The 22,624-nt window shown below is 51.6% G+C and overlaps 1 protein-coding gene across 1 annotated transcript in view; it reads left to right on the forward strand.

Annotated features, from left to right (window-relative positions):
* Afap1l2 (actin filament associated protein 1 like 2) overlaps positions 1–22,624 on the forward strand; it is a 99,662-nt gene that overhangs the window by 53,265 nt on the left and 23,773 nt on the right. Inside the window, 4 exon segments of the mRNA XM_037205879.1 lie at positions 8,304–8,432; positions 14,185–14,259; positions 15,444–15,538; positions 19,492–19,582. Of these exon segments, the coding sequence (XP_037061774.1) occupies positions 8,304–8,432; positions 14,185–14,259; positions 15,444–15,538; positions 19,492–19,582 (390 nt within the window).

Here is a 22,624-nt window from a genome sequence, read left to right on the forward strand (position 1 = left end):
GCCTGGCGGCCACACAGTGGAGCACTACCCATCAAGGAAAAGGGACAGGCCTCTTGGCTACCCTGGACTGAAGAGCTGCCTTCCTCTTTGGGGGAAATCCATGCTCTTCAGCTGAGTATGCGGCTCTGGCGGAATGCACACAGAGCCAGCCAAGCCACACCCACCCTGGCCATCGAGGGGACACAGCTTGCCTCTTAAGCATCATTTCTGAGTGGTGGGTGTGTGCTTGATTGTGGTAGTGGCCAATTGTGGCTAAATATGTTTGCCAAGCATGAGACAGTAAAATGGAGTGTGGTTATAGCATGTGAGTTTTATCTCATTAGAAAATGACACCCCCTCACCACAGAATGTAATTAATCTATAGAACGGGGTGACATTTCCCAGAAGAAGAAAGTATTCAACCTGTGACAACATGGAGCCTTGAACCATAGTGCTAAGTGAAAGAAGGCAGACCCAAGGCCACATATCCCCGGATCCCGTTCACAGGATAGATCCAGAACAGGCCAACCACGGAGATGGGAGCAGATTAGTGTTAGGGGCTGTGGGGAGGAGGGAGGGGGAAATGACTCAGGGTGGGATTCTGCTGCGGTGATAAGACAAAAGCCCAGAATTAGATATCAGTGACAGTTACACAACATTGTATGTTTTCACACCCCAGCACTGTAAACTGTGAAATAGTTAAGATAGTAAATGGTGTGTGTGGGTTGGTGTGTGCATGCACACACTTGTGTACACCTCTGTTTGGAAGAAAGAAGGAATCTGACTTCCTATTAAGAGGCATACATACACTGTAGGTTCATTCTTGGCACTTTTGAAGAAATGAGTGATTTGGACTTTGATCTCTCTTCTCAAGTGGGGCGAAGGGGTATTTTTTCCGGGTGCTGACCCTGCAAAGCTGGGGTCCTTTGCCCATAGGGAACCTGAGCATTATTTTCAGCCTCACTGCCACCTCTGTGTGATGCTGTTGCTTCTCATGGAGTCCCTCCCAACATCCCTAACTCCCCTTGGCCCCCCAGCAATTGCGTTCTTGAGGATGCTGTGATGGTGGCTTGGTCTTGGGAAACTTCTGGAAGGGGAGGGATGCATGTATACTCATCTTTCTGGAATATGGTTTTATAAAGAGCAGGTCTGCTGAGGCTGGTGTTCAAGAGGAAAATCAGGCTGAATCATGGCTTTTCAGCAAATGTACCTGTATAAACAGAAGTGTGCCTGAGCCTGTGAGGGACCCATGAAGCTCAGCCTGCTTGGTGTGCTGGGAAGACAGCTAACACTGGGAACCTAGGGACTGCCCAGGGTGAGGAAAGCTAGAGGGGGAGGTCCTGAGGAGGAGGGCGATGAATCGGCCATTGCACAGTCTAGCTCTGCGTGGGCTTTGGAAGTCCCAAACAAGAATCTTATTCATGGTTTGTCACCCCGAGCAGACAACCCTGAACTTTAACAGAGCCAAGATGGAAAGCCCGCACAAGGGCCTACAGTTTCTAGAATGAACTACATTCTTATTTTCCCCTTCATCCACTGAAGGACAAGAAAGAAACCGAAATGAAAGCGTGGGGGACGGTGGGGGTGAAGGGAAATGTGATGAGCAGGGTCCCTGAACCTCAGTGGAACAGCCACATTCCTCTGAGGGGTGGCCTGCCCTTCTGAGCCCTGGGGGTTGGAGAATGTCACAGGGGTTGGTGCAAACTGGCACAGTGCCTCTGTTGATTGTCATTCCCAAGAGCCTGTAGCCAGAGCCCTGAAAGATGTCTGGCGAGGACTGCTGCCTCTTGGGTCCTTGACACCTTGCTAGAGGTCTGTTATTGTTCACCTTCCTTGTGAACTTAATGGGACTTGGCATCACCATTGAACCAGTCCTCTGGGTGACTCCCGGGGTGTCTCCAGAATGGTTTAATTGGGCAAAGAAGACCCACCCTAAATGTCAAGCAGCACCTTCCGAGGGGCTGGGGCCCCGGACTGAATGAAAAGGGGAAGGTGGCCTGAGCACCAGCGTTCATCTCTCTCTGCCTCCCGACAGTGGATGCAGTGTGCCTGCTGCCCCCGCTCCTGCCATGCACGCTTTCCCTGCCTCTGCCTCCCGACCGTGGAATGCAGTGTGCCCGCCGCCTCCCGTTCCTGCCATGCACGCTTTCCCTGCCCCAGCTGTTCCCTCACACGGGGAGTCCAAACCATCCCGTCCCTCCCTAAGTTGTGTTTGTCAGACACCTTCTCACAGTGAAAAGTAACTAATACAGTACCCAAACCCACAAAGCCTGACTCTTGACCACACGGGGCTCATGTCTACTCTGACATGACCCAGGACATTTGGCTTGCCTAGAAAGGAACCAGGGGAGATGGAGCTGGCAAGGGAGCTGAGTGGAGCTGGTCACCTGCAGCTTCATGGAGAGAGCACTTGAGCAGACTGTAAGTGACGTGGATCCAGAAGAGAAGGGAACGGCGTGTGCTGGTCCCCAGAGTCTCACACGGGCCTTTGGGCCTGTGTTTCTTCAAGCTATGTCGCTCTCAACGCTTGCCCTTCCCCTAAGTGTTCTAGAAAAAGGGAAGATGTCAGTCTGTTCTCAGAGCAAAGCAAGCTGGGTGCTGCCGTGCCCACCCCACCCACTGTCCGCCAGGTCAGGAAGCACAGCCCCAGCCCTGCTGTCATGAGACGCATGTCTGGTGGTGGCATTATGTGCCTCTTAGGCATCCGAGCGTCTTCCCTCATGGACCCTGCATCTAACTGAGTGATCTTCAAGGACTCTTGGCTCCACCTGTCTCCCGCCTCCTCTAACCTTCCTGTTCCGGTCTCTGTGAACCGCCTATTGATTATGATGGACCAGGAAGCAAAATTTGTGGCTCTGATCACCCTCAACAGCTCGCTGGAAGTGACTCCAGCTGACAGATTGCAGACAGGAGTTCTTTGAACTTGAACTTACTTGGGTTTGAACCCACTGTTACTCTCCCTGGAGTTGCGATTGCGTTGGGTTTTAACCCAGCCTCAGTACTCCATTCCCACAGCTGCGCTTGCAAAGAGGCTGTGGGAACTGGAGATGGTGGGGTAGAGCTGAGGGCACAGTGCCAGCCGTCCTGGTTAGGCCACAGCCAAGGGCACAGTGCCAGCCGTCCTGGTTAGGCCACAGCCGAGGGCACAGTGCCAGCCGTCCTGGTTAGGCCAAGCTCTCGTCATTACCATCTCTACTTGAGCAGTTATCTGAGTGATCTCCCTATCTGTCTGTCCCCCTCCACTTCGTTCAGAGTTTCTCACCTCCACTTGCTGGACGAACACCCTGGGGTGGCTCTGCTCACTGTCTTTAGTCTCAGGATTCATGTTCTTCTTCTGAAGTCAATTCCCCACCGATCCCCATGCCTTGTGTGCCTGTGATACAGACAGAGTCCCTCTCCCAGTAAGCTCTGTGAAGGCGTCAATGATCAATTGTAAGCTCCTCTCCCAACTAACCCCAGACCTTGCCCAGTCCTCTGCACTCCTCGAACCTTGGAGACATTCCTATATTAATCTGATTTCACCTGTGTGTTCAGCAAACAGCCCTGTGGGTGTTGAGGACCCCTCTGGGCCACTTTTGTCTCCTTGGGGCCAGGCACACACTTTGTACCCTTTGGCTTAGTTTGCATTTGCTTGTGCGAAACGTAAACAAAGACTGTTTTCCAGAAATCGGTAGCTTTTGGGAAAGGATGAGGAAGTGAGGAGGCGTTTGGCATGTCCAGTGTCATCCTTTTCCTCTTTGGGTCGTCCTGAAGTGGTGGCAGAGGCCTGGCCTCTTCGAGAGGTCCAGAAGTTCAGGGAAAACACAACCTAGACCCCAGCTTCCTAGCACGGCCCTTTCACTTTTCTTGTCCACCAGAGCTAAGTGCAGGCTGCGAGTCCCTGTGCTCACAGCACCCTTGGTTTGCAATGGCCCCTCCTCTGAACTCATTGTAGTCTCAGCAGATAGGAAGCTTGGGAATAGCTGTTCAAAATACAACAGACCCCCACCAATTAAGGCCTGAGATCTTAAGAACCTAATTCTGTCTTTTCAAGATCTCTGGGACCAGCATACATCAACCCTGGTTAAGTACTTGTTAGCTTTATAGCAGGCCAGGTTTGTTTGCTGGCTGCCAGTGTTCCAGGTTATGAGGTTGTGTAGAGGCATTCCTTTCTCATTCCATGTCACGTAAGAGCTGTCATCTCCCCTCCCCCATTTAACTCCATTCTAGCCATTGCCAGGGCTGCTCCACCTCTGTCCATCTGCCTAGGTCCTGCAACATCTCACTGTGCATGAGAACATGACTTCCAACCTTAGTAAGCCTGGGGCCAAGGTGGGGGCTCCAGCAGAGAGGCCCCTCTGGCTCTGGTGGTAGAGCCTCACCCAGTGATGGGGCTGCCAGGATGCTGGCTTCACCCGCTAGTGATGCTTCCCATCCCTTGTGGTGATGTGTCTCCTCTCTATCTAATCAGAAAGACTGTGTCCCGACTTCTTGGGTAGACATTTGGCTACCTGGAAGCTCCCGTCTTCTCTGCCCTGTCTTCTGGCATGCCCAGTGCGCTCTGCTTTTCTCTTTCTCTGGTTACTTATAACCTGCTTGGTGTGGCTGTGGATCTGATCAGCAGCGCCAGGAAGACAGGGGAGTCGGGGATCGGGGTAAAGAGGCACAGACTTCCAGCAACCACTCACTGGCTCCAGAGCCCAGTCATGGTTGACACAAGCCTGTACAGTCCCAGCCCCTACTCCAGAGGCTAAGTTAGGAGGATTTCAAGTCTGAGCCAGCCTGGACAACACAGTGAGTTCAAGGCCACCCTGGGCATTATTAGTGAGACCCTATCTCAAAAAGTAAAAAAAAGGCAGGGATAGAGTTCAATTGGTAGAGTGACTGCTAGCATGTGTGAAGCTCTGGGTTCAATCCTTACATTGAAAAATTGATAATAATGATGGTGATGATTGTAGCTAGAGTTTTCCTGCTTTGCCCACAGTCAGGACAAATCTTTGTCACCCGCCAGTCCCACAGCCGCTCAGACCCAACCAAGTAAACACAGAGACTTATATTGCTTACAAACTGTATGGCCGTGGCAGGCTTCTTGCTAACTGTTCTTATAGCTTAAATTAATCCATTTCTATGAATCTATACCTTGCCATGTGGCTTGTGGCTTACCGGAGTCTTCACATGCTGCTTGTCATGGCGGCGGCTGGCAGTGTCTCTCTGCCTCAGCCTTCCACTTCCCAGAATTCTCCTCTCTCCTTGTCCCACCTACTTCCTACCTGGCCACTGGCCAATCAGTGTTTTATTTATTGACCAATCAGAGCAATTTGACATACAGACCATCCCACAGCAGATGATGATAGTGTGATGATGATGATTGTGATAGTTGATGGTGATGGTGATGATGGTGATGATGGTGGTGGTGGTAATGATGGTGATGATGGTGGTGGTGATAGTAATGATGATGGTGGTGGTGATGATTGTGATAGCTGATGATGGTGGTAGTGATGATGATGGTGGTGGTGGTGTGGTGGTGATGATGATGGTGGTGGTGGTGATGGTGATGATGGTGATGGTGGTGGTGATGATAAAGCGGTCCATGAAGACAGGAAGCTCAGGCTGCACACAAGGAAAGCGAGCACCAGCAGGGCCCCCAGTGGTGGGTTAGCTGCTAGGGTCCAAGTTTTACAACAACAGCCCATTCAGTTGAACCCTGTAAGTTGGCTCCAGGTAGACCAATCAAGAGCAGAATTATAAATCAGAACAGACATAGGGGCCACAGCTCAGTGGTACAGCGTATGTGAGACCTGGGTCCCAGGCGGGGTGTCTGCAGGTGTATATCTTTGTGTGCATGTGTGAAAAAACAAACTGGAAAGGTAGAACAGGTCCTCTAGGAAAGCCTGTCTGTTCCAGTGTTCTAGTGAGGGGTTATGCCAGGACCTTGGGTTTTCAGTGGCTTCTCTTCAGTTCTGACCCAGGGCAGGAATTGATTGATTGATTGATTTTGCATTCTGGCCATGGAGTGCTGTGTACGCATGGAAAGTGAGTGGATTTGTTTTCATTTCATTCTCTCGTTTAGTCAGTAAATACTGGACATGTTGCGGGTACTCTGGAAACGGAAGCCAAATGCAGCGCCCTTTGTTGAAGGGCGCACACACACTGCCCCAGACAGCATTACGAGAGGGTTTTGTAAGCTTCTGACTGCTGCTATGACAAGTTACCAAGCTCAGTGACTCACAGCAAGACAGATTCATTAACTTATCGTTCTAGAGCAGTGCAGCATCCACTGGACTCTGATCCTCCCAGAATTCCCTCACTTTTCCACCTCTTGCAATCCTTGGCTGATAGCCTCTTCTTCTGGCCTCAGAGCCAGTGTTGTGGTGAATTCACTCCTTTCTGGCTCCTGCCCCAGCCCGCCGTCTTCTTTCCTGGACTCTCATTCTCTTTCCCTTTTCAGGGCACTTGTGATGACTGGGACTCACCTGAATTACCCAGGAGCATCCCTTCCTCCAGCCACATCTGTGAAGTCCCTTTTGCTATGCAAAGCAGTGTGGATATCTTTTGGACTGCGATTTAGCCTTCCTAGAGGTCAAAGCTGGTAGCATAGGGTTATCTTCCCAAGGAGCTTTGCTGTCCTAGAGGCTAGCCAGGATGCCTCAGGAGGGATGCTATGGAGAGCAAGGCCTGGGGATGGACAGCATTTAGACAGAAGGGGCACTCCCTGTAATATGTGGATCCCCAAGACGGTGGAGTGGGGTGCATAGGCTTGGCCGTAGAGTATGGCAACAAATGTGGCAAATGGCACTGTGAGACTGGAGAGGGATAAATCAGGAAAAGCTCTTTGTCAGAGGCATCCATGAACAGGTATGCATTTTAGAGAGCTGTGTATCCAAACCAGATCAGCCTTGGAATTATAGCATGTCAGTGATGGGAGGACTTTTTTCTCTTTTTTTTAAATTGAATTTTTTTTTTCATATAATATATTCTGCTCATGGTTCCTTCCATCTCCTCCCAGCTCCCCACACATCTGACTCCATGCCTTCTTTCTCTATCTCTTTAGCAAACAGACAGACAAAAACAAAACCAGAATTAAAAACAAAAACAAAAAGCACAAGACACTCCCCACACACATACTCAGCCACACACACACACACACACACACACACACACACACACATACACCATAAAAACACAAAATCAAAATCAGAAACCATAAGAGACCAGTAAGATAAAATATGTCCAAACAAAACAATATGAGTAAAAAAAAAAAAAAAATCTGCAGAAACACCACTGAGTTCTTTTCGAGTTGGCCATCTACTGCTGAGCATGGGGCCTGCCTCTAAGTGTGGTTAATACACCCTGTGAGACTCCATCAGAAAAACTAATTTTTCCTTTGCAAGCGGTTGTCAACTGGAGATAGCTTCTTGGTCAGGGACGGGAGCTCACGTTTACTTCCCCGTCTGAGCACCGGGACTCGGTCTGTCTTGGACCTGTGCAGGCTTGTGTGTGCTGCCACAGTCTCTGTGAGTCCATGTGTGCATCCGTCCTGCTGTGTCTGGGAGACACTGCTTCCTTGGAGTTCTCCTCCCCCACTGGCTCTTACATTCTTTCTGCCTCTTCTTCAGCATAGATCCCTGAGCCCAAAGGGGAGGGGTTTGAAGAAGGCATCCCATTTAGGACTGGGTATTCCAAAATCTGCACACTGCCCAGTCATGGGTCTCTGTATTACCTCTCATCGACTGCAGGAGGAAGCTTCTCTGATGGTGGCTGAACAGGGCACTGATCTGTGGGTAACGTGGAACGTCAAAAGTTAGGAGTTATTCACTACTGTGTTCCTTTAATAGAACAGTAGTATTTGGTTTGATGGAAGGACTGTGAAAAAGAAGTGTTTATCTAAATGACTTGAGAAGGTGAAGTTGCAAGACCAGTGTTCCTTGGAGAGAAAGATGAGACTGATAAGCACTGCTGGGGGGGTGGGGGGTGGAGGGGGTGTGGGGTGTGTGTGTGCAGAGCTCAGCAGCCAGCAAGGCCTTTGGAGGGTGTTTTCTTCTTGTTAACTGTGAAGGCAGGCATTGGTAATGGAGGAGCTGCCCTCTGAATATTTGGCCAGCCCGGCCACCGCCACTTCTCCAGCGAGTGGTGAGCCTGTGGCTCCCTTTGAGGTTGTCTGTCTCAAATTCAAGGGCCTATTTTTCTCCCACCGAGACCCTGAAGCCAAGAATGCCCTTCCGAGCCAGTATTTCTCCCAAGCCTCACAGGAATCCCTTCCTGCTGAGACCACAGGTCCTTGGTGGGGTGTTGCTGGGTCTGCAGAGAAGCAGTCACTGAACACACTCTCTTGTGTTTTTCTCTAGCCCTGGAGCAGCTGCTGACAGAGCTGGATGACTTCCTCAAGGTTCTGGACCAGGAGAACCTCAGCAGTGCGGCCGTGGTGAGGAAGAGTGGCCTGGCCGAGCTCCTGCGGCTTTACACCAAGAGCAGCGGTAAGTGTGGGCCTGGGGCGGCGGTGTCTGCAGTGCTCACCTGGGGCGGCGGTGCCTGCAGTGCTCACCTGGGGCGGCGGTGCCTGCAGTGCTCACCTGGGGCGGCAGTGTCTGCAGAGTGCTCACCTGGGGCAGCGGTGCCTGCAGTGCTCACCTGGGGCGGCAGTGTCTGCAGAGTGCTCACCTGGTCAGGCTCGTACAGCATAGTGTCATGGCGCCTTTCATAACGCACCTTCACTTTTCTCTTATCTCTGGAGGCCAGCTACCTGGGAGCAAGGAGTCAGCAGGGCTGGCTCCTTCTGAGGACTTTCTCCCTCTGTCCTCACACAGCCCTCTCTGGGTGTGTCTCCTAGTCTCATCTTGTGAGGACTCCATCCACATGGCCTAGGATCACAATGAGAGCTCAGTGTTAGGCTCTATGTCCAAATTAAAGTTCAGAAAGCCTGGGAGATAGGGCTTAGTATATGAAGGGGCACAGTTGAGCTCAAAACTGTGGTAGCCTGGCTTGGCTGGGAACCGTCTACATATTTCACATATCAGCTGGAAAGTGGGATTTTCTTTTTCTTTTTTTTGTTTTGTTTTGTTTTTTTTTAAAAGCTATGGGTTTTTTTTTTTTTAAAGATTTATTTATTTATTTATGTATACAGTGTTCTGCTTGCATGTGACCCTTCAGGCCAGAAGAGGGCACCAGACCTCATTACAGATGGTTGTGAGCCACCATGTGGTTGCTGGGAATTGAACTCAGGACCTCAGGAAGAACAGCCAGTGCTCTTAACCTCTGAGCCATCTCTCCAGCCCGGAAAGTGGGATTTTAAGTTCAAAGCCCTCTCCCTGCTGGCTGAAAAGAGAAGAGACAGGAAGTTGAGAATGCCCATGGCTTCTGTTTGTAACAGGAAGTTGTTACAAATGCCTGGGGTTCCCTTGTGTACTACCCAAGGAGACTGCACTTGTATGAACTAGTTTCTTCAAGACAACCCCATGCAGTTGGTGCTGTTCCCACACAGGGAACTCAGACTGTGGAGTTTCAGTCCTTAACTAGTATTATGTAGCCTGAGGGGAGAAGAAAAGATAGCTTTAAGATTGTAAATTGCGGAATCACGAGTTCATAATTTTTCCACCATTTCTTTTGTGGTAGAATTCACATATAACAAAGTACACAGACCTTAAGTGTGCAATTCGGTGACTTTTGACAATTGTATACACAACAGAGTAACCCCTATCTAAAACTAAACAGGATACTCCTATCAGCCAGAGAATCCTCTCATGGGCCGCGAAGATGGCTCAGTCTGTAAAGTCCTGCAGTACAAGCTTCTCCAGACCTGAGTTTGATCCCCACCACCCACAAAACCAGACACTACTGTGTGCACCTGTGTTCCCATGAGGAGGTGGAGATGGGCAGGTCTCCTCTGGGTGCTGGCCAGGAAGTGTAGGTGGAGAAGCCATTGAAAAAGATCCCCAGTGTCAACCTCTGACCTCCACATGTACCTGTACAGGTGAGCCCACTCACGTGCGAACACACCCACACTTGTGCACATGCACATCTAGATAAAAGAGGACTCACACACAGGACACGTGGACACGTGGAACACAAGGCAAAGAGTGATTAAGGACCAACATTTCTAGCTGACCTCTGACCCCCACATGCATATGCACATACAATTTTTTATCTTAAATTCAACCTTGCTCTGTTTTCTCTGATCTCCTTCCCATCTCCACTCCAAGGCAGGCATTGCTCTAATTTCTCTTGCCTTAAGAAGGTTTCTCCTCTGGAATCATGTGTAAATGCCATGATGCTGTGTCTCCTGTGGAGCCCTGGAGCCTCACTGGGTTGTAAATGCCATCATGCTGTGTCTACTGTGGAGCCCTGGAGCCTCACTGGGCTGGGGGAGTGCCTGCAGTTTGTTCTTTCATCTGGGGTATTGAACCCCTGACTTCCTGTGCAGACTCTTCGGAGCTGTGTGTGTAATTTGTTTCTTTCACTGCTGGAGTAGTCTACCCTTATTTACTCGTTGATGTCTGTCTGGGGTGTTCATGTTTTTCAGCTGTCTAGCTTGCAGGCTGCTGTGGATGCTCCTGTATAATTCCTTTGGATGGATGGTTTCATTTCTAGCAAATTCAGAATTGCTTTTAGAAGAAAAGCTTTGTGAAGTCTCGACAGCTGAGTGCAGTTGATTTTTATTCCAGGTGTTTGTGACTAGATGTTCTATGTGGGGACAGTAAGGACCATCAGAGGGCATCCAATCCATCTGCCCTTCTACAAGAGAGGCCATCATCCCTGCCAGGGGAGGGAAGTATTCACCTGCTCCAGCTGTCACAGTCCAGAACGCTCCCTGAATCTAGCCTGAATCTGGCGGGCTGCTCTTTGGGGCTCCCTTTCCTTTGTTCCCAGCAGAAAGTGTCTTTTCCCTGTAGGGCAGTGATGTGGGAAGTTTAAGTGTGTTTCTAGATTCCGGTAGCCATTCCTTTCTGGAGGAATCATCCTGGCTACCCACTCCCCAGCATCAAGGGCTCGCCTTTCCTCTCTCCAGGTCACTGCACAGTTCCCAGGCTTCCAGCTTTGTAGCAGCGTCTGCCGGGCTGCACATCAAAGCAGTCCTGGTGGGAAACGGAGGGGAATCCACACTACAAAGAGGGAAGGTTAGAAGAAGGATGAGTCACCTCACAGAGGACTCATTGATGGAACCCTTCAGACAGCAGAATCCCAGACCTTTAAAGATGTAACATTGTAACACTGTCATAAAGATGTAACATTGTTATAAAGCTGAAAGTTTGTAACAATGTTATAAAGCCCGTCTCTGTGAGGAAGCCGGCTGTCATCTGGTGCCAGTGTACAGGCAGTGCCTTCCATTACGGATCCCTTTTGGCATAGTGTGCTGCATGGTTTCTGTGGGGTGGTCTTTATCTTTCTGACTTTCCCTGCTACAGATTGATGGTGGGGATCTGATCAGGTGTCTCCAATGTGAACACTTCCAGAGATCCCCAAGTCCACTGATGAATATGCTCAACCACGTTGAGGCTTGTGACCACCGCTTGAGATTCTCAGGGGTGACACCCATGTGTTAGTTGCTACTACACACATCTGAGAACTTTGCCTTCTGACATTCTTTGCGCTGCTTAGACTATAGGGAATTAACACAGATGGTACCAACGGTGTTCTGGGACAGTGTGGAAAGTGTACAGTGACTCAGACTATGTCATTCAATCCTTACCTCATATTTCTGAGGGAATTGGTGTTATGGCATTTACCAGTGAAGTGACCTAGGCTTGGCAAGTCACTTGCCCAGAGGCCCCCTGGTTGTCACCGGTGAGCCAGGGCAGGCAGACCTAACCATGGTATTTTCTCTCCAGTTCTGTCACCTGGGCTAAATGTGCAGTCCAAGACTGAATCCTAAACACCCCCACCCTCTTACAGCATGTGTCTTCCTCTTGACACCCCCCCCCCCCTGCCTCACTGTGTCTACAGACTCAGCTCACTGTCTGGCCTTGGAGGGGAGACACTCTGCTCACTTGAAGAAAGACTGTGTCTTCACATGTATGGTGGAATATGGGGGCTTGGGTGCATGTGTGTGTGTGTCCATGTCCATGTGAGTGTACATGTGTATGCATGTGTGTACCTATGTGAGTGCTTTCATACCTTTTAAATGGGACCCTCTATCCTGGTTTTCTGAGCTTTTACGTTTTAGCTTGGTAGGCCCCTGTTCTTGGCTGATGATAGGGCATAGATTGAATGCTCTTCTGTCAGGGACTTGGCAGCCTACGTATGCCTTGCCTTTGCCAGCAAGAAACACGTCCCCTGCTTCCCCTGCTTATAAGGCTGCAGCATGTTCCAGTGGTCGCCCTCTACAGGAGGCCCTGCACATGCTCTGTCCATCCAGCTGTGGCCGAGAGGTTCAGCCCTGCCTCCCTCCCTCCCTCGCCCCAGTTCTGTGAGAAGTGCCACGCTCTGCAGATGACAGGTTCTCCTGCTGCCTCCTGGTAGGCATCTCAGTCATAGGGCTTTCAAACAAAGCCAGAGGCTTCAGACAACATTACAATGAACGACTTCAAGTAAAATTCTGTTTATGTGCTGGGACTTATCTGTAAGACAGCTTTCTGGCTGTGGAAATGCTAGAACAAAGGATGTGATGGTGTAAAATTGTCCTCCAGAATCAAGTCCATGTGATTGTCAGTTTACAGTCTCTGGGAATCCATTTGATTTTGCAGAATGGTGGCGAAGCATGCTGAATTTGAGGTGTTGTGGTTTCCCCTACCGTCTCCTTATTGTGAGCCTCTAATCTCTGTCAGCTATGAACCGATCTTTCTTTTTCATATTCCCTACATTTGAGTTTTGTTTGGTCCACAGGCAGGCTTCATCTTGATGGTCTTCCATGGGGCAGAGAAGACCACCGAGGCTTAGAGATCAGGGGTACTTTCCAGACGTTGCCACTCATAGCAGAGCTTGGCAAAGCCCTGTCTCTCACCTCTCTCCGCCCTCTGTCATACCAGTGGAGATACCCTGGCCAGGCCGAAGCTGCTTACTGGTCTGGCACGGCTGGACACTGAGATGGTGTGGCTGTGACTGACAGCCAGAACCCATCTGACCCTCTGGGTTCTCGAGCTCTTTTGCAGGCCCTTGGCTGGAGTCAGCAGTCGATGGCCATGGAAGAGATTGGCATTGAATTGGATCCTTTGGCAAAGGTTTGCATTGAGTCTATCCAACCACAGGAATTTGCCGGCTGTGTGTTGCTAGGAAATGCAAATCAAGGGCCACAGAGGACCATCAAGAGGGTTCAGAAGAGGAGAAATCATGAAGGACTTCCTCAGCAGCCTCCAAGAATGGGTGCATAAGGGTTAAGAACCAGGCATGTGGCAGGAGGCTGGCTCCCCTCTGCCAGCAGGCACCAACCAGAATGGCGGCCTGACCTATACATCAGTAATTTAAAGGAGGGTGTGGGTTGTATTACTACAAGTTTCAATTCATAGCACAGCAAAGGACTGGTACTCTCCACTCCCTATGTCCAGACTTCTTGCCCCGAGTGTTTTGTTCACTCACCTGCCCCTCCTCCCCAGCTTAAGCTGACTCTGCCTCCACCCTGGGCTTTGGGAGCTAAATGTGCAGACCTTAAGTGTGGTTTACTTTAATCTAGACACTTCTGATTTTAGTCTGTTATGATGATTCATAACAAAGGCAGATGGGAGATATTTGACAATGCCACAGGGGTCCAGAGGCATCTTTAGTTTGTGGAATGTGCTGGAGCTCTTTGAGGGATGAATGCCCTTTCGTTTACCTATTCCGGTCCTACAGCTATCCTCTGTGGCCTTCCCACCCCCATCCTCCACCCCCAGGGTAGAAAGCCAGCGGCCAGCATCTAGCCATTTCTGCATTAGAAGTCTTCCACCTGTCTCTGTGACTAGCTCTTTTATTCAGCTTTTTCATAATTAATTACCTGACTTTATTTCACATGTGTGGGTGTTTTGCCTCTGTGTCCATGTATCACATGAATGCCTGGTGCCTACAGAGGCCAGACGAGTGTGGTGCAGCCCCTGGAAATGCGGTTGCAGGCCGTTGTGAGCCACTGCGTGGGTGCTGAGGACTGAACCCCGTCTCCTGCAAGTGCAGCAAGTGCTCTTGATCACTGAGCCATCGTGCCAGCCCTGTGCCTGGTGCTCTCCCTGGGCCCTGAGCATGTGAAGATACCTTGGTGGATACTGTCTCTTTCTGGAAGCAAAACAAAGTCACATGAAGCCACATCTCCTGTCTTTTCCTCTGCAGGTTCTGATGAGGAATATATTTACATGAACAAAGTGTCAGTCAACAGGGAGCAGAACTCAGCATCTCCACATGAAGGTACAAGGCCTGAAGGGCTGCTGGGCTGCCTGGCTCCAGGCAGAGGATCCACAAGCCTCCCCCATCCTCCTCACCTCCCTCCCGGCCAGCTGAGACAGGCCCAGGGGTTTATTTTTGGAATGCGCATTTTGGTTAATGGTATTTTGGGCTCATATATTTTTGGATGTTTCAATGGGGCCACCACCTTCTTGCCTATTGGACAAGGAATATGTCCCTAAAATCTTTTGGCTTTTCCCAGCATCATTGCAGGAAGAGGAAGTCGTAATTCAGACATTCTAGGAGAGCAGCCGTGTGTGGCGCTGATCCCACGGTTCCAGCCCTGCCTCTTCGGGTGAAAGCCTGCTTGGGAGGAGGGAGGAGAACGCTGGCGTCGGCAACTGTGAGATTAAAAGATGAAGCTCACAGCACACTCCCAGGCAGCATGGTTTCTCTCCTGGAAGGACTTGGGGCCTTGCCCCTGGCACCTTGCTCCTCTGTCCAAAGCACTTTCTCTTAGAACCTCTGGTGTGTGTCTGGCCCAGAACATTCTAGAACATTCAGCAGCAGGGCCACAAGAAGGTTTTTCTCTAAGTCCCAAACAGAAGGACTTAGAGAGAGGTGGGAGTCCCCGGAGACTCCACCATGTCCTGATGAGGGCTTGCCTCAGCCAGCCTGCGCTGTCTCGCTGGGCTGGTTGAACTGGAGAGACTTGGAGAGCTAACTTCTTTGGTGTGGTGTGCATGCCTTTTCCCCACCCTCCCCCTCCACAAGTCAGGAGCTGAGAAGCTCAGGCAGTGCCAGTGTCCGCTCTACCTTCTGGGTAAATGGTGGGAGGAACGAGCCATAATCACCAGGTTGGTGCTTTGTGTGGCTCAATATAGTGACTGCAGACAGATGCCTGCTCACTGAAGCTCTGTGGCTGGGCCATTTTTGAAAATGGGACAGGTAGGAGAGGGCTGCAGAGCCTTCCAGAAACCCCACGCTGGCTGCTTCTGGGGAATCTGTGTCCGGCTGGCCATTGCTATGCCCTATTCTTGGAGGGAAAAAAAAAAAAAACAGCTTTGGTTCTCGGGATTGCCTGCCTGGGTAATTAACACCTGCTCAAATAGAATACACAGGCCAGGGACAGGACAAGTGAGCAGACATCCCTGGATAATGAGACCCTTCCGCCCCTCCCTGAAGCCTTCTCCTCTTGCTGCCCACAGCGCCCAAGGAGCAGGGTCCACTGGCCAATGGGGAGGCCAGCCAGCACTCCTCAGCCCCACAGAAGAGTCTTCCAGATCTTCCTCCACCCAAGTTGGTGAGTGTCGGGCCGGGACACCTGATCCACCTCCCTGACTCCGGCTCTCGGCTTGCGTTTGTCCTCATGAGTGTCTGGCCAGTCCTCCCAGCCTCTGACACATTCTGAGCACATTCTACGTGCAGGACACAGCCCGGGGAAGTCAGAACACAGGAAGCCTGACCAGGACCCTCCAGGTGATGTGAGCAGTGTGCCTGGGGAGGCTTCACCAAGTGTCACCCTGTACCTAACAATGCAGGGCCATAAACTGTTCTGGTCACCAGACCTTCCAAAAAGGTAATTCTTAGCCAGGTGCGGTGGCTCATGCCTATAATCTCAGCATTCAGGAGGCTGAGGCAGGAGGGTCTCCATGAGTTCAAGGCTGGCCTGGGCTACAGGTGAGTTCCAGGTCAGCATGGCCTAAAAGTGAGACTTTGTCTCAAATATACAGAACAGAGAAAGGATTTGTACCACATTGCACCTCATACTTGAAACCCACCAGTGGTTCTTGTGAAGCTGGGAAACAGACTTCCTGTTCCTAACGTGGTCCCCTGCTTGCACCACCTGCCTGCCAGCAGCTGAGCAGCCTCTTTACATCGGCTTTTCACTCACTGCCCTCTGCCCCTGGGGCTGGTTCTGCCTCAGGGACTTTGTACTTTCTGGTCTTCTCCCCAGGCCCTCTCTTTCCTGCCCACACACATGTGATGATCATACTTGGGCCCCTAAGCCTTCCTGCTCACTCTGCCTGAAGCAGTGCAAATCTTCATCCAGTGTTTCCAGAGGAGCAGGGTCAGGTGAGCCAGGAGGAGGAGACATGGGAGTCATTACCACCCAGGCCTCCCAGGCAGGATGCATGGCAGTTCCACCCCACGGCCTGAGCCTGGAGAATCTCCTCAGTCGGAGATTCCCCCTTCCCTCTCCTGACTCCAGAATACCACAGTGCTACAGGAAACCTTCACCCAAATGCTGGGTCTGCAGTACCTGTCTGGACCAGAATGGTGGTCTCTGTCCTGAGCTTGGGATGCATGTCAACTCTGAACCCTGACTTATCCCTAGTGGCTAGGTCCTCACTTCAGTCCCCACAGAGTCAGAGGAGACCAGGTCCTGCCAGCAGTGAAGGGCAGCCAGGGGTCTGGAGCAAACTCGTGGGTGTGGACCATGACTCAGCTGAAGTTTTTCCAGGCTGTGGTCTGCACAGCCAGGTGCTGTGGTCATCGCAAGAGAAACAGATGTTTGCTGGCCACAAGTTACCATCTTGGCATGCTCACCGTCCCTGCCCCCCCCCCCTTAACCATGACATTAGCACTGATCTCAAGGGAGCTTCCTGATGGGGAAAGAAGCTGACACCCCAATGGCATTTCCATGGTCAGTGTGGGAAGGGGTCTACCCACTTACTGTGGCCCCAGAACTTTCCATAGTGTGCTACCCAGGGAAAAATGCACGGGTGCCCCGGGTCATCTGGGTTACCCTTCATCTTTGGATCTTATGTTCCACGTTAGGGACTGGTACACAATCGACCTCAGCCCTTTGGTCCACCCACCAGCTACCTGCTTTGTTTAGTACCATTTTCTCGCACTGGCTACACTTCCTTAGCATGCACAGTCTGGATTTCTCCAGGCTGCAACCAGCTAAGATAAAAGTCCCCAAGAGGCAACAGTTCCCTAAAATATGTGCTAGTTGGCTCTTTGGAGAACAAGCAGAAATGTGGATCTTGGTAAATTCTGCAGCTCAGGGAGGATTCTTCCTTGTCTTTTCTGATGGCTGATTATTTCAGCATTGAAATCAAATGTCTTCTGCATCCTCAGTTAATGACCACTCCCTTCATTAGGGTTCTGTTACTGCGAAAAAACACCACAACCAAAAAGCAAGTTAGGGAGGAAAGGGTTTATTTGGCTTACATTTCCACATCACTGGAGGGAGTCAGGGCAGGCACTGAACAGGGCAGGAACCTGGACACAGGATCTGACGCTGACTACTGGCTTGCTTCCCATGGCTTGCTCAGCCTGCTTTCTTACAGAACCCAGGACCACCAGCCCAGACACTGAGCCACCCACAATGGGCTGGGCCTCCCCATCCATCACTAACTAAGAAAATACCCTACAGCTGGATCTTATGGAGGCCTTTTCTCAACTGAGATTCCCTCCTCTGAGATAATGCTCTTTGTTTCCATCAAGTTGATATAAAACTCTGCCACAGTCACCATCTTCACGTCTTAATGATGGTCCTTAACACAGTGGTCTTTTCTCCTTGGCCCCAGAATATGACGCTCTCTGTCCTTTACCTCTGATGATGTCACTGTCTCATGGGACATTGGTGTTTTTGTATTTCTGGGGGAGGACTAGTAAAAACAAACACTTACTGGACACCTAATATTGCCCTGCACAGTTTAATCCTCCGTGACTCCAGGTGACAGACATGTGTGCTTCTTTTTGTACTACAGCCCAGACAAACCGATATCCACTGTTGGGGTTCACCACACAGTCCTATGCCATCTCTAATGATCCATCTACAGTAGATTTTACTTTAGGGAGAGTCTCAAGAAACCTGCCTGGTGCGCTACCCTAAACAAGATGGCCGGCCTCCCCTAGTCACAGACCCTGTGTCGATGAGTGAGAACCCTGTGACAGAGGTTCTGTTCTCCCACTTGTTCTGACAAGTCCCTCCCTGACCCAGGGCCAAATTTTGGGTGCCTAGAGTGTCCCTCCAGACAGGACCTTCTTCCTCACAGGGAGGCAGCCAGTTTAAGATGTTCAAGCCCCAAGACTGTTGGGGAGAGAACTCTTCCCTCAGACCCCGGGAGGCAGCACTTGGAGTCATAGTTGGTCTCACAGGCTGCCCTTCCCCAGGCTGCTGGCCGAGCAGATGACAAAGCAGAGATTTCCTACCAGGTGCTGGCAGCAAGGCAAGGATCAGCTCTGGCAGCTTCTGAGTGCCTGCCTACTGCGTGCAAGGCCTCAGCAGGGAGACAGCCCAGGGGCTTCTGAGTGCCTACCTACTGCGTGCAAGGCCTCAGCAGGGAGACAGCCCAGGGGCTTCTGAGTGCCTGCCTACTGCGTGCAAGGCCTCAGCAGGGAGACAGCCCAGGGGCAGGCCACTGCTCAGAAGCCACCTCTGCCAGTGGACACAGTTTCTGCTGTCACTAGGATATGACCTCATGACCCTGCTCCTTCCTGTGTGGCTGTGGAAGGAGAAGGGTAGGGTGGAGCCTGCCTCCTGCCTGCTCTAGGAAGATAGAGCTGATAGGAAGCCAAACACAGTGGGGTGGGGACAGGTATTAGACTTGGGATTATGTAGGCCTGCCTCAGCTGACGTCATGATAGTCATGGGGGGTGGCTGCTTTGGTCATACCCATTGTCCTTTCCAGACAGACTGCAGACCCTGGGGTTGTAGAGGCCCCTCAACAATTATAGTTACCTCCTTGTGTTTCATGTGGGCCAGGCCTGTGAAAACATTCTCTTATATTTAATTACCTGGCCCATGTGTATGTGTGTGTGTGTGTGTGTGTGTGTGTGTGTGTGTGTGTGTGTGTAGAGAGAGTGAGTGTGTATGAGAGACAGACAGAGAGAGGATGCACACATGCAGAGGCCAGAAAAGGGTGTCAGATTTCTTCGAGCTGGAGTTGCAGCCATTTGCAGGACACCCACCTTGTCATATGGGTCCTAGGACCCCAGCTCTGCTTCCCATGACTCTGCAGCAAACACTCCTAACCTCTGAGCCATCTTTCCAGCCCAAGCCTCTCACACTTTGGCTCTCGTACCCCAAAAATGGCCCAGCTAGGATTCTTCCTTAGAGAGGAGGCAAACAAGGCTTAGCGGCCATCCCATTCCCCAAGGCAGAGCTCCTGCTCCCGGGTCAACTTGCTGAGAATCTAGCCAGGCATATTTTACTTCCATCTTCCCTCATGAAAGCATCACCATGGTTGCTCCCAGGGTGCCCCCATCTGAAGCTGCTGACTTTGTCTGTTTGTGCTACAGATTCCAGAGCGGAAGCAGCTCACAGTTCCAAAGATTGAGTCTCCTGAGGGCTACTACGAAGAGGCTGAGCCATATGACACCTCCGTCAATGGTATGTCCCAGGGGCTGGGGCCAGAGGGGTCTAACTGCTATAACCCAGGGCTGGTGCTGATTCATCATCTGGTGACAGGCAGGCTCACCTTGGGCTCTTAGCAGAGGCAGACAAAGTGACACGACACAGGAAATGACCTCGGTTGAGAACGGGCCAGACAATGCTCAGTCTTTGGTCTGTGTGAAGTGTCCTGTGAGGAAAGACTGGGGATGCTCGCAGGAGCAGCTTCGTGTATCTACGGGGTTCCAGACTCCTACCTGGTGTAGGAGAGGTGTGCTGGCCAAGGGGCCTGTGGCCCTGGGCAGTGATGGATGTGGTGGTCAGGCTGAGTCTGCGGGAAGCACTCATACTCTTTCTCTAGATTCAGTTACTATGCTCCCACTAGCAGGGCAAGAACAAGCGTGTTCAAAGGAGAGCACAGGCCACAAGTAACTCAGATTTTGTAACACGAATTGCTAACCAGTCTCATTAATAAAAACAAACCAAAAAACAAAAACAAAACAACAACAACAAAAAACCCGAGCCAGATATTGGGATGAATGCTGAAGGATCAGAGAAACAGAACAAGCCACAGCCAACCTCACCTCGCCAACTCCTCAGCAGATCCTTTTCCACTAATCCTCAGATTGAAAGCCTCTGAGTCCTCACCCCTGAGGGTCTCAGTTGAACTGCTGCTTAGTTCCTGTCTCCTCATCTTTTACCGTCCTCCACCCAACCATGTCATTTCCTGGGATTAAAGGCATGTGTGCTTTCCAAGCAAAGACATGAGATCTCAAGTGTTGGGATTAAAGGCGTGTGCCACCATGCCTGGCTCTGTTCCCAGTGTGGCCTTGAACTCACAAAGATCCAGACGGATCTCAGCCTCCTGAGTGATAGGATTAAAGGTATGTGCCACCACTCTCTGGCCTCTATGTCTAATCTAGTGACTGGCTCTGTCCTCTGATCCCCAGATAAGTATATTAGAGTACACAATATATTGGGGTACACAATAAATCATCACAAGATTTTGTTTGGGGATGGCTGTTAGGGCAGAAAAACGAGAGAGTGACTCTGCCTGCTACAGAGACGCAGTGAGTCCCACACTATGACCTCGGACGGGTGTCTGAGCTGTGGGGGACAGACCAGGTGGGTAACTGCACAGAGGATTCTGGGCAGAGAGAAAAGCCTCCAGTCAGGGATTCCTTGGTGTGTTTGACCAACAAGGAAGCCACTGTGGCAGGGCCAGGTGAGGAGGGGCCTGTGAGGGGCCTGTGAGGGGCTGCTGGCCGTGGTGGGGACTTGCCCTCCTTGAGTGGGACGGCAAGCTCTTCTGTCAGGTCAGTTCATGACCCGCCTAACTTAGGATCTGGACACTCTGCTGTGCAGGCTGAGCTGGATGCTAGAGTCCTGCTCTTCTTGGCCAGGCTCCTCAGCTTGCCATTGTCCTTTTCATCGCTATCATGAGACCTGAGAGAATTCACCTGAAAGGGGAAAAGGTTTGGAGACTCAGCTTCAAGATGGGGCGGACACACTGCTCTAGGCCTGCTTTAGACCTGTCGGGACAGCGGTGGGGGACGTGTGCGGCGAGGCGGGGACGTGTGCCGCGGGGGACGTGGGCAGCGGGGGATGTGGGCAGTGGGGGACGTGTGCGCAGCGGGGGACGTGTGCGGCGGGGGACGTGTGCGGCGGGGGGGGGGGGGGGGGGGGGGGGGGACGTGTGCGGCGGGGGACGTGTGCGGGGGGGGGGCGGGGGACCTGGGCGGCGGGGGACCTGGGCGGCGGGGGACGTGTGCGGCGGGGGACCTGGGCGGCGGGGGACATGTACAACTTGCTCACCTCAAAGCCAGCAAGCAAAAGCAGGGTGGGGAGGTGGGGCCCTGTGACCCTTCGAGGCTACTCCCATAGCTAGGACCTCTCACGGAGCTTCTACTCCTCTACTGAGCCTTCGTGTACACACACATATACCATGTTTGTGCCCAGTGCCCAAGCAGGCCAGCAGAGGGCATCAGATCCTCTGGAACTGGAGTTAAAGTGATTGTGAGGAGCCATGTGGGTGATTAGAACCAAACCTGGGCCCTCTGTGAAGACAAATGCACCTAACTGCTGAGCCACCCTCAAAGACTCTGGAGAGTGTCTCTCAGCAACACCACACTGGGGACAAGTCTTTGACAAGTGGCCTCTAGGGACAGAACATCAAGATCAGCATCTTCTCAAGTCCTCCTTCCTCCTTCCTCTGTGACAGTGTTTTGTAGTCTTAACAGCACTTTGCAAAGGTCAAAGGTGAGTGTGGGTGCCTGGTGGTGGGAATGAGCCTGGGTGAAGTAGAGCCGTGTACATTTCTTCAGCAAAAGGACTAAAATGAGACAGGACCCAGAACACTTGGCCTTTTCTCTCTCTTCTCACTCACCTGTGGCCCCCAGTCCCAGCAACTGTGTGGGAGGTGAGGGCTTGCTGGGACTGGGGTATGATCAGTGGTTGGCATTGTGGGCAGATGAGCTTCACTTCAGCCCGCTGAGCCAGTGAGGTCCTGGCGAGTCACAGCCAGGCTGTGATGTCAGACCCAAGCAGCCAAGGGTGTGGCGATGCTGTCTGGGTGCACCCTGAAGGCAGAAACAGTGACTCACCCAGGGAGCACCTCCAGTATCCCGAGCCCATCTCCTCTCTCGGGTGTGGCCCCTGCCAGCCAGGACCTGTCTTCTAAACACACAGAAGCAGGCACTTCACCTCCACACAAACGAGTGGTCAGAAACACCCCGCCTGCTGCTGTCTGCCTCACACCCGTGCATCCCTGCTGGCCACCACCTGGCCTGGGGCTTCTCTCTGTCAGCTTGAACTTTCCAGGTGAAATGAACCAGGAAAGCAGGTGGTGGGAAGATTACCTGTCTCTCCTACCACCTGGGGACAAGAGCTCTGGGGACAGTTTGGGGAGCTGGACGGGGAGCTGGACATCCTTGTGACAGAGAACTTTACCTATGTGGCAAGCTAGGACAGCCCTCACTTCCTGCCTGCTGTCCCCACGTCTGCTCCAGCAGGGTGACCTGGTCCCAGCAAACAGGAAGGAGC

The sequence above is a fragment of the Peromyscus leucopus genome, chromosome 1 (assembly GCF_004664715.2).
Source record: "Peromyscus leucopus breed LL Stock chromosome 1, UCI_PerLeu_2.1, whole genome shotgun sequence".
Taxonomy (NCBI): domain Eukaryota; kingdom Metazoa; phylum Chordata; class Mammalia; order Rodentia; family Cricetidae; genus Peromyscus; species Peromyscus leucopus.